This window comes from Panthera uncia, chromosome E3 (genome assembly GCF_023721935.1).
Source record: "Panthera uncia isolate 11264 chromosome E3, Puncia_PCG_1.0, whole genome shotgun sequence".
Taxonomy (NCBI): Eukaryota; Metazoa; Chordata; class Mammalia; order Carnivora; family Felidae; genus Panthera; species Panthera uncia.
The window spans coordinates 11,885,830-11,898,242 of NC_064815.1; the positions used below are offsets into that span (position 1 = coordinate 11,885,830).

Genomic DNA, 12,413 nt, shown 5'->3' on the forward strand with positions numbered 1-12,413 from the left:
GTTCAGTTTCTTTTTTGGAGAGATTTCATACATTAGATTTTGTAGTAAAGTTATGTTCCTCTTTTTAACCTATTAAAGTGCATCATTTAGTAAATGTTGCTGCCAAATAAAGATTTGACCCCATGGGGCGCCTGGGTGGCTCAGTTGGTTAAGTGTCTAACTCTTGATTTTGGCTCAGGTCATGATCTCTTGGTTGTGAGATTGAGCCTGCATTGGGCTCCTCAGTGGGTATGGAGCCTGCTTAGGATTCACTCTCCCTCTCCCTCTGCTCCTTCCCCGCTTGCTCTCTCCGTCTTTGCCTGTTGTTCTTTGCCTTTGTCCCCCATCTTGGAAAACAGCTCTACCATCTGTCTAGATGTCCAAGTCAGAGACTTTGTCTTTGTCTTCTCTTTCTTCTCTGTCACCTGTGTCCAATAGGCTACCAGTTATTAGTCCTGATATGTCCTGAATCCATCCCTTCTCTGCTTCCATTAGCTCAGGTCCTCATCATCTCTCACATGGAGTAGTATCTGGCCTCCCATATGGTTCCCTTGTCTCTAGTCTCCAGTCCTCCCAACACCTTCGTCCACATTGTTCCTACAGTAACATGTCATTCCTTAATGATCTTAAGTAGCTTCTTACTACTTTTAAGATTTATATCATAAAATGATGACATATGAGGTCATTTGTTATATAGTCTCTGCTTGCTTCTTCATCCTCATATCACTCTTCTAGTTCTTCTGTACTCCACACCAAACAGGACTACTTTGTAGTGTAGGCACCTCATATCTAACATGTAGCATTCTGTGTCTGGAAAGCTCTTCACCATTTCTTGCCTGGCTCTTTCCTGGTGTTTCTTTTCTTTTTTTGTTTAAATGTATTTATTTTGAGAGAGAGAGAGAGAGAGAGAATGAATGAATGAATGAATGAACGAACAGGGGAGGGTCAGAGAGAGGCAGAGAGAAAATCCCAAATCCCAAGCAGGCTCTGCGATGTCAGCATGGATATCAATGCGGGGCTCAGTTTCACGAACCGTGAAATCATGACCTGAGCCGAAATCAATAGTTGATCACTTAATCAACTAAGCCACCCACGTGCCCCATGATGATTTTCTTATTAACACTTTGTTTTCTCTAGCTTACTTTATATAATACATAGAATATACAAAATATGTGTTAATCAACTGTTTATGCTATCAGTAAAGCTTCTGGTCAACAGTAGGCTATTAGTAGTTAAATTTGAGGGGAGGCATAAGGTATATGTGAATTTCCCACTGCCCGGGGGGTCAGCACCCCGAACCTCTGTGTTAATCAAGAGTCAACTGTACATTATTTCATTTTTCCTTCTTATAAACAAAATTTCAACTTTCATTTGATGTTTGGTTTTTTAAAAGAAAATCTGTGCCTCCTAGTTATATGTGTATTTTATATGTATATTTTAAAATCGTTTCTAGGGTAATTGTGCAAGCTTCTTTCTGTTTGTTTAACCTGCCACTAGCTGACATGGTGGATGCAGATTTACTGAAGTTCAATCGGCAGTAAGTACATTTATTCAAATATCAGCCGTAACAATATCACATGGAGGCAGGACCTGTAAGAGTCTGCCTTTTATATTTCCACTACAAATCATCTATCTAAGAAATGATCATAAGAGCATCACTGGGAATTAGAGAGCAGAACATAATAGGATATTCATAATTGTTTGCCCTGGGCAACTTTTCCCTGTTTCTGAAAGGGCATCATAATTTTTTATACAGCAGGTTCACACAGCCAATGCTATGACAGGATTAGATCTCCAAAACCAAAGTGAAATCTCAGATAGCTTTATGTTCTACGTATTGCAGTACGCCTTATTACACTGGATGTCGAAGGCAAAATGACCTTTTCTCTGTGACATTGCAAGAATTAAAATTAATGATTAAAAATCTTATCTTTTTTTTTTACTTGAAAAAATATAAGGGGCTGCTGATGAGAGGTTTTGTTCTTTGGTGTGGTTATAAGCTTTTTACATCAGCTATAATATTCACTTGATTGGTAAATGTTTTCTTATCTGTGCCCTATTTTACAGATTAGAGAGGAATACCCGTGTTATTTTAACACAGGTATATCCTTTTTTAAAATATTTATTTTGAGAGAGAGAGAGAGAGCATGTATGTGCATGTGTGCATATGTGCAAACGTGGGAGAGGTAGAGAAAGAGGGAGAGAGAGAATCCCAAGTAGGCTTCAGGCTCATTGCAGACCCCAATGCGGGGCTTGATCTCACAACCAAGAGATCACGACCTGAGCTGATCTCAAGAGTCTGATGCTTAACCAACTGAGCCACCCAGGTGCCCCACAGGTACATTCTTTATTAGCTCTGTAGAAACACTTAGACTACATGGCCTCTTTTTTTTTTTTTTTTTTTAAATGAAATCTATACTGCAAAAAGCCTTGCCAATCAAACTGCTTGATGTCTTCTTTATATAATTCCTCTTCTGTTTCAGGGTTTTGTTGCTAGGTTATGTTTGAAGGATAAGCAAGATGGTGAGCTCCTTACAGTGCAGGACCGTTCTCCTTTTGTGTCTCTAGTGTCTAGAAAAGTGACTGGCTCAAACCACTCTTTTTAATTGAGTAATTTAAGGGGTACCTGCGTGGCTCAGTTGGTTAAGTGTCTAACTTCGGTTCAGGTCACGATTTCACGGTTTGAATTTGAGCCCCCAGTTGGGCTCTGTGCTGACAGCTCAGAGTTTGTTGCCTGGAGCCTCCTTTGGATTCTGTCTTCCTCTCTCTCTGCCCCTCCCCGACTCATGCTCTGTCTCTCTCTCTCTCTCTCTCAAAAATAAACATTAAAAAATTGAATGAGTAATTTAAAAAGAAGAGGGGTGCCTGGCTGCCTCACTTGGTTGGGCATCTGACTTTGGCTCAGGTCATGATCTCACAGCTCATGAGTTTGAGCCCTGCATCAGGCTCTGTGATGACAGCTCAGAGCCTGGAGCCTGCCTCGGATTCTGTGTCTCCCTCTCTCTCTCTCCCCCTCCTCCGCTCATGCTCTGTCTCTCTGTCTAAACATTTAAAAAAAATTTTTTTTTAAAGAAGAAACCTCAGTAAACATCTTACAACTCTCAAATTCTTTTTGAATGAAACTGGATACAAGTAAATAAAATGTCTCAAATAGTCAGAAAGGAAAAGGCACTAACATTTACCACATTCCAAGGTGTGCAAACATTATATGGCTTTTGCTCGTTCAGGTCTCACACCAGCCTTGTGTGGTAGATACTACTCACTCCATAAATATGTGTTGCTTGCCTGCTATTGTGTCAGGCACTGTGGTAAATACTGGAGATACGATATAGGAGGCCTTGTAACAGAGTCCCTCTAAAACATACTTTTCTCTTTTTCTTTTTTTTTTTAATTTTTTAAGTAATCTCTGTACCCAACGTGGGGCTCAGACTCACAACCCTGAGGTCAAGAGTCACATGTTCCACAGACTGAGCCTGCCAGGCTCTCCTAAAACATACTCTCTTATGCATATGGCATGCTGTATGCTCCTGACCAGTGGCTACCCTGGGGGATACCTGTGCTTCTCTGCTGGCATAAGTTGTATCCTTACCAGGAGTTAGTACTTTTTATTTCAGATCTGTTAATGTCAGCTGCAATGGTTATTTTAATGACAACATTTACAGGGCACCTGGGTGGCTCAGTTGGGCTCTGCACTGGCATGGAGCCCGGTTGGGATTCTGTCTCTCTCTCTACCCCTCCCCAACTCGTGCTGTCTCTGTCTCTCTCTAAATAAATAAACAAACTTAAAAAAAGTACTTAGGAACTGTAAGGGTGAGATGAAAGTTGTTTCTGTGAAAACTAAGTTGAATGCTTTATAAAGATCTGACAAAGGTAAGGTATAAAAAAATATTATCAGATCTGATGCAATGAGAACTATAAATGTTTTGGGGGGAAATTCATAAAAGCCTAAAGCTATTGTGTACTCAGATTGCCTTATAAATAACTGTAGTTCTCTCTATAACTGACAGTAGAAACTGTAGATCATGTAATATGGATACTGTCCTCGCGAGAATGATGGCATAGCACTTCCACCCGTGGGCCCATACTCAAAGGAAAAGCCCAAAGGAAAGATTGATGAACGAGTACATTTCACTTAAAACAGAATGGTTAGTGTCTCTTCTTCTAAAAAGGATTGTTTTGGGGGCACCTGGGTGGCTCAGTCAGTTGAGCGCCTGACTCTTGATTTTGGCTCACGTTATGGTCCCAGGGTCATGGTATCAAACCCCACATCGGGCTCCACACTGAATGTGGAGTCTGCTTGGGATTCTCACTCTCCCTCTGCCCCTCTCCACCATGCACACGTGCTGTCTCTCTCTAAAAACTAAAAAAAATAATAATAAAAAATAAATAAAAAGGATTGCTCTGCTCTAGCCAACTGTCCTCCGGGTCATGTCAGATAAGAACTTAATACAATGAGCCAAAATAGATGTAGCCTTCACCCTTTGTGGCAGTGACAGCCTAGTGGGGGAGACAGACAGCAACTGTATTATAGTATTATATCATACAATCAGAAGTACCCTCATTTTCAGGAAACTAAGACTCTTGAGGGGTCAGCTTGCCCAAGGTAATAAAACCAGCAGATTAAAGAACTAGAAGTGAAACCCAAGTTCTTCCTGTCAAATCAGACTTCCTCCAGTTCTCTGGCCTCATCTTTCTTCCCTGTCTTTTTTTCTTTCTCCTCCTCTCAATTTTCTTGCTTTTTCTTCTCTTTCTCCTTCTTGGAGAGGTTTCCACCGATAGTTGAAATATGACAAGATTTCACTTTATTCAGTCAATGCACTGGATTTTTAGGTTTATTTTATATGACATAACTTAGTTATCAAAAATGATATGGCAGGATTCTCACTTAGAGCTCATTTGAGTAATCCTTAATGAAATCTGGGCTGAGAAACTTAGGTGTGAATCCCAGTTCTACTACTTACTAGCTGTGTGACTGTGGACAAGTTAATCTATTCTCCCATCTCTAAAACAGGAGTGACAATGTCTTTCTCATAGGATTGTTGTGGAGTTTACAGGTTTGCATTTTTTTTAAGTAGGGCCACGCCCAATGTGGGGCTTAAACTCAGGACTCTGAGCTCAAGAGTCACATGCTCTACCAACAGAGCCAGCCAGGTGCCGCTATGGTGGGATTTAAATGACTTACCACAGGGGTGCCTGGGTGTCTCAGTCAGTTAAATGTCCAACTCTTGATTCCAAATCAGGTCACGATCTCATGGTTCACAGGTTCAAACCCTGTGTCGGGCTCTGCACTGTCATGACAATGCAGAGCCTGCTTGGGATTCTTTCTCTCTCCCTCTTTCTCTGCCCTCCCCAACTCGAGCTCGCTCTCTCTTTCAAAATAAATAAATAAACTTTAAAAATTAAGAAAAAATGACTTAACAGCACAGGGCACATATAGCTCTCATTATTGAGCATGTAAGAGTCTAGCTGTGTCTCCTCTTTGATCCATTTCTTCACTGAAAGAGTTTGGTTCTCTAAGTTTATAACCACTATGACTAAGAGGTTAATATTCTATAACTACTATATATTTCTATTGTCTAGTTACAGTCAAGGAGGACTTAACTGACAAAAAGTTCCTTGATTTCTGTGTGATACAGACCCATGCTATCTTTGTCTGTTTCAGGTCACCCCTTTCCTCAATGGTTTTTGGCATCAATGCTTTGTTTACCAAACCTGCTCAGTCTTTAGCTCCCATGATGATACTCTCTAAGCTAAAACAGTATGGATATGGAAACGCAGATAAAAGGTAGAGTAAAAATGCCTTTGAAATAATGTAAAGGAAATATTAAAGCAAACTCAGCCTTTTATATTGATTACTAGGCAATTATCTTGGACTTTGGATATTATTAGTTATTAATTCATAGATTTTGAGTAAGCTATAGTAAAGAGTATTAATATCAAAGGAATTTTCATAGGAGTATCTTTAAGGGTGTTCTTTAAATTATACTACAAATATCTATATAATCCACACTAAGCTACATATTGATTGCTTTTATCTAAGTCATTCATTCATTTATTATTTCATTGCACAAATGTTTCTGAGGGCCTCCCAGGCTTAAAGGTGCTGGGGTCTGGGCATCTGAGTGGCTCAGTCAGTTGAGTGTCCAACTCTTGATTTCTGCTCAGGTCATAATCCCATGGTTGTGGGATCAAGCCCTGCACTGGGCTCTGTGCTGAGCTTGGATCCTGCTTAAGATTCTCCCCTCCCCTCTCCTCTCCTCTCCCTTCCTCTCCTCTCCTCCTCCCCCCCCCCTTGCCTGTCCCCCCCCCATAAACCACACACACACACACAAAAAAAAAACCAGGGTGCTGCAGATACAAGATGAATAAGGAGCCTCTAAGGAGCCCCACAGATTGTAAAACACTGTGATAAGGGCTCTACTGGAAGCATAAAATGGGGCACTGTGGTAATACAGATAAGAAATTCCTACTTTGTTTGGTCTGCCTGGGGCAGGGGGCACCTCAGAGAAAAGGGGGTTCCTGAGCTGAGTTTTGGATGCTAAGTTGGATTTCCCCTCCTGAACATTAAAGAACATCATTCCAGGCAGATAAAACAGCATGGCAAATGTCTGGAAGCATGAGAGAACTCTTAATAAGCTATTCATTTATTCACTCAACAAACGTCGTTGAGAGTCTACCATGTTCTAGGTTCTGTGATAGGGCAGCAAACAGCAGTGAACAAAACAACAGAAATCTCTTCCCTCCTAGAACTTAAGTTCTAAGTGGGAGGCAGGTAGACAAAAAATTAAATAAAATACTTATTATGTTAGTTGGCAATAAGTTCTTTGGTGAAGAATGAAAGAAGGGGAATGAGAAGAGTTGGGGAAAGCTGCATTTTTAATTAGTGTGATGGGGAAGGCCCCAGGAGGTGACATTTGAATAAATGCAGGGAGGTGGGAGGGCACCATGGCAGCTCTCTGAGGCAAGAGTGGTCCTGGCAGAAAACACAGCAAGTGCAGAAGAATGGAGAGGTACCATGCCTGGCTTTCTAGATCTCACAAGGAAGCTGGTGTGGCTGGAGCAGAGTAAGCAAGAGGAGGTCAGGTCTAGTAGGTCCTTAGAGCCCTGCTTTGTTACTTTGGTTTCACTATGACATTTCTGGTGGTGGTGAGGCAGTGGAGGATTGATTTATTTTTTATTTATTTGCTTTATTTTTTAGAGAAGTTTTAGGATCACAAGAAAATTGAACAGGAAGTACAGAGTTCCTGTATATTCTCTGCCCTCCACTAGGTACAGCCTTCCCTATATCAACAGAGTGTTACACTGGTTATAATCAACGAACCTACATAGATACATCATTATCACCCAAAGTCCATAGTTTACATTAGGGTTTGCTCTTGGTGTTGTACATTCTGTGGGTTTGGATGAACATGTAATGACATGTATCCACCATTACAGTATCATAAAGAATAGATTTGCTGCCCTAAAAATCCTCTGTGCTCTACCTTTTCATCCTACTCTCTCCCCTAAACCCAACAACCTGTGATCTTTTTACTGTCTCCATGATTTGCCTTTCTCAGAATGTCAGATAGTTGGAATCATATAGTATGTAGCCTTTTCAGATAGATTAAATTTTAGTAATATGCATTTAGGTTTCCTCCATGTCTTTTCATGGCTTAGCACTGATTCCATTGTCTGGATGTACACCTCATTTATCTATTCACTTACTGAAAGACATATTGGTTGCTTCCAAGTTTTGGCAATTATGAATAGAGCTGTTATAAACACCCATATGCAGCTTTTTGTGTGTATATAAGCTTTCAATTCCTTTGGGTAAATACCAAGGAGCACAATTGCTGAATTGTGTGATAAGAGTATGTTTAGTGTTGTAAGAAACAGCCAAACTGTTTTTGAAAGAGGCTGTACCATTTTGAATTCCCATCAGCAAAGAAATAAAGAGTTCTTGTTGCTCCACATCCTTATCAGCATTTAGTATTGTCAGTGTTTTGGACTTTAGCCATTTTAACAGGTGTGTATCTCATTTTAATTTGCAGTTTCCTAATGACTTATGATGCGGAACATGTTTTCATATCCTCATTTGCCATTTGCATGTCTTTGGTGAGGTGTCTGTTCAGGTCTTTTGCCCATTTTTTAATCAGGCTGTTCATTTTCTTATTATTGAGTTTTAGGATTTCTTTTTTTTTTCTTTTTTTTTTTTTTACATTTATTTATTTTTGAGAGATACAGAGCACAAGTAGGGGAGGGGCAGAGAGAGAGAGAAAGAGACACATATTCCGAAGCAGGCTCCAGGCTCCAGGCTCCAAGCTGTCAGCACAGAGCCCGACATGGGGCTCAAACTCACGAACCGTGAGAGCATGACCTAGCTGAAGTTGGATGCTTAACCGACGGAGCCACCCAGGCGCCTCTAGTTTTAGTATTTCTTTGCATATTATGGATAACAATCCTTTATCAGATATGCCTTTTGCAAATATTTTCTCTCAGTCTGTGGCCTCCCTTCTCATTCTCTTGACAATGTCTTTGGCAGAGCAGAAGTTTTTAATTTTAATGAAGTCCAATTTATCAATTACTTCTTTCATAGGTTTTGCCTTTCATGTTGTATCTGAACAGTCATCACTATACCCAAATCACCCAGATTTTCTCTTGTGTTATCTTCTAGGAATTGTATAGTTCTGCACTTTACATTTAGTTCTGTGATCTGTTGTGAGTTAATTTTTATAAAGGTGCAAGGTCTAGATTCGTTTTACACAGGTAGATATCCAGTTGTTCCAGCCATTTGTTGAAAAGACTACTTTTTTCTGTATTGTATTACCTTTGCACCTTTGTCAAAGATCAGTTGATTATATTTATGTGGATCTATTTCTGGCCTCTCTGTTGCATTGCATTGATCTATTTGTTACTTTGCCAATACCATACTATCTTGATTGTTGTAGCTTTATAGGAAGTCTTAATGTCAGGTTATGTTGGCCCACTGACTTATATGGAAAGGCTATTGCCTTTCCATATAAATTTTGGAATCAGTTTGTTGATAACCACAAAATAACCTTCTGGGATTTTGATTGGCATTGAGTTAAATCTATAGATCAAGTTAGGAAAAACTGACATTTTGACAATATTGAGTCTTCTTATCCATGAACATGGAATATTTTTCCATTTCTTTAGTTAATTTTCTATTTTTCACCAGATTTTTGTAGTTTTCTTCATAGAGATCTTTTACATATTTTGTTATATTTATACTTAAATTCTTCATTTTGTATTGTTTGTTTATTTCAGAGAGAGAGAGAGAGAGCACACGTGTGAGTATGAGCAGGGGAGAGGCAGAAGGACAGAGGGAGAGAATCTTTTTATTTTTTAAAATGTTTTTATTTATTTTTGAGACAGAGAGAGACAGAGTATGAGCAGGGGAGGGGCAGAGAGAGAGGGAGACACAGAATCCGAAGCAGGCTCCAGGCTCTGAGCTGTCAGAGCCCGATGCAGGGCTCGAACTCACAGACCGCGAGATAGTGACATGAGCTGAAGTCAGACACCCAACCGACTGAGCCACCCAGGCGCCCCAAGGGGGAGAGAATCTTAAGCAGGCTTCATGTCTAGTATGGAGCCCGACGTGAGGCTTGATCTCACGAACCATGAGATTATAACCTAAGCTGAAATCAAGAGTCATGCACTTAACTGAACGACACAGAGCCCCTAAAGTCTTTAATTTTTAGGATGCTAATGTAAATAGTGTTATGTTTTTATTTCCAATTTCCACTTGTTTACCACTGATACATAGGAAAGCAATTGACTTTTGTATATTAACCTTATATCCTGCAACCTGGCTATAATTGCTTATTAGTTCCAGGAAGTTTTTGTTGTTGATTCTTTTGGATTTTCTATTCTACATAGCCAAGGATTTTATTTTATTTTATTTTTGAAACATATTTTTTATTTTTTTATTAAAATATTTTTAATGTTTACTTATTATTTGAGAGAGAGAGAGAGAGAGCGCACGCCCGCACACGCACAAGTCAAGGAGGGGATGAGAGAAGGAAACATAGAATCTGAAGCAGGCTTCAGGCTTCAAGCTGTTAGCACAGAGCCCAACGTGGGGCTTCAACTCACAAACTGTGACATCATGACCTGAGCCAAATTTGGAGGCTTAACTGACTGAGCCACCCAAGAGCCCCAAAACATATTTTTTAAAGTTTATTTATTTATTTTGAGAGAGAGAGACTGTGTGCACATGTGTGCATGTGTGCAAGTGAGGGAGGGGCAGACAGAGAGAGAGAGATAAAATCCCAAGCAGACTTCATGCTGTCAGTGCAGAGCCTGATGTGGGGCTCGATCCCATCACCGCTGGATCATGCATGACCTGAGCCCAAATCAAGAGTTGGATGCTCAACTGACAGAGCCATCCAGGGACCCCCAAGGATTTTTTTTTAATGTTTACTTATTTTTTTAAGAGAGAGAGAGAGAGAGAGAGAGAGCAAGCCAAGGAGGGTCAGAGAGAGAAGGAGAGAGAAATCCAAAGCAGGCTCTGCACTGTCAGTGCACAGCCCAAGGTGGAGCTGAAGTCACGAACTGTGAGATCATGACCTGAACCAAAACCAAGAGTCAGATGCTTAACTGACTGAGCCACCAGGCGTCCATAGGATTTATTTTTTAAAGTTTTTCTTATAGGGGCGTCTGGGTGCCTCAGTCAGTTGAATGTCCGACTTTGGCTCAGGACATGATCTCACGGTTCATGAGTTTAAACCCCACATTGGGCTCTGTGCTGACAGCTTGGAGCCTAGAGCCTGCTTCAGATTCTGTGTCTCCTTCTCTCTCTGCCCCTCCCCCACTCATGTTCTGCCTGTCTGTCTCTCTCTCTCTCAAAAATAAACAAACATTAAAAAAAAGTATTAAAGTTTTTCTTACACCCCCCCCATTTTATTATGAACATTTTCATTTTCAAATATACAAAAAAAGTTGAAAAAGATGTATAGGGAAGATTCATATATTCACCAGCTAGATTCAACTATTTATTTGTACCTATATTTGTTTTATCACGTATATTTTTTAAAAGTTTTATTTATTTATTTTGAGAGAGAGAGAGCAAGGGAGGGGCAGAGAGAGAGGGAGAGAGAATCCCAAGCAAGGCTTTGTGCTGCCAGCACAGAGCCTAACATGGGGCTCAATCCCCTGAACCATGAGATCCTGACCTAAGCTGAAATCAAGAATCGGCCACTCAACCGACTGAGCCACTCAGGTGCCCCCTCACAACTTTTTATTATGAAAAATTTCAAACGCACAAAAAAGTTAAAAAAAAAAAACATACAGAGAAAATCCATACACCCACTCCTTAGATTCAACAGTTGTTAACATTTTGTCGTATCAGCTTTATCTGTATCTATGTGCATGTGTGTGTTTTGTTCTCTGACTATTTTAAGGTTTAGTTGCAGATAGTGGCACTTCGTACATCTTATAATTTATATATCTCTTCTAGTTTAGTATATATCTCTTAGAAATAAAAGCATTCTGACTGGAGAGTTTTGATCTGAGTAACAACCTAAACAGCATCCCTCTGGCTACTGTGTTGAAAATAGGTTGGATGGGGGAAAGGAGAAAGACATGGAAACCTGTATTCCGTAACATATGGTATGTCACGCTGATGGCAGCTGGAGGGAGGTGAGGCTGGAAAGGAAATCAGGGGCTGACTAAAGGATCTGTATGCTAGATTTAGATGTTCTTAATCTTATACATCTGGGTTTCCCAAATATTATGACTTTTTTTGTCTTTTGTTGTATGATTACTCTCTGTACTATTATTTGCTAAATATTTTTCTTCAATTATGAACATAAAAAAATCTTACACGCCTTAAACAAATTAGACACAAAATAATTCATTTCATGGGTTTCATTCTTTGCTAACACAAAACACTTAACCATTAGAATAAAAAGAACAATTGTGTAACATCTGAAAATTGTCATATGTACTACCAGGAATACAGATGCTGTCCTTTGAGAAAGACTGCTATAGATAAAGGAAATCATTGGAAGTTTTTAAGCTGGGACAGACATAATCTGAATTTTGTTGAGAACATTCTGTCAGTTGTATAAAACAAGGATTCGAGAGGGACAAAAATGAAAACTTTGTTACTTGTTGCCTATTGTGTACCAAGTGCTTTGGATACAAAAGTAAATGAAACAGGTTGCTGCCACTAAGGAGCCTACAATCTAGTCAGGGAGACATGAGGATAATTTCAGCACAGAGTGGTAGTTACTATAGTTAGAAGTATATACAAGATATAATGGTGACTAAAAGGTGGGTATGATCGACACTGCCTTGGAAACCAAGTCCAGGAAGGTAGCACAGAGGAAAAGCTGCTTCAGCTGGGTTTCAGTGGAGGTGTTAATAGTGTAAACAGAGATTGGAGGTAGCGAGGGAAGAGTAATGGTACGTGCAAAGCACGGACATGT

At 40.0% G+C, this 12,413-nt stretch overlaps 1 protein-coding gene across 4 annotated transcripts in view; it reads left to right on the forward strand.

Moving 5' to 3' along the window:
* Nucleotides 1–12,413, forward strand: part of LOC125928458 (transmembrane protein 180-like) — a 44,403-nt gene that overhangs the window by 16,849 nt on the left and 15,141 nt on the right. For 3 of the 4 annotated variants that reach the window (XM_049639161.1, XM_049639159.1, XM_049639160.1), the window contains exons 5-6: nucleotides 1,433–1,516; nucleotides 5,642–5,764. In XM_049639161.1, the coding sequence (XP_049495118.1) occupies nucleotides 1,433–1,516; nucleotides 5,642–5,764 (207 nt within the window). The remainder of the gene's footprint in view (nucleotides 1–1,432; nucleotides 1,517–5,641; nucleotides 5,765–12,413) is intronic. The other variant, XM_049639162.1, reaches the window with a different exon arrangement.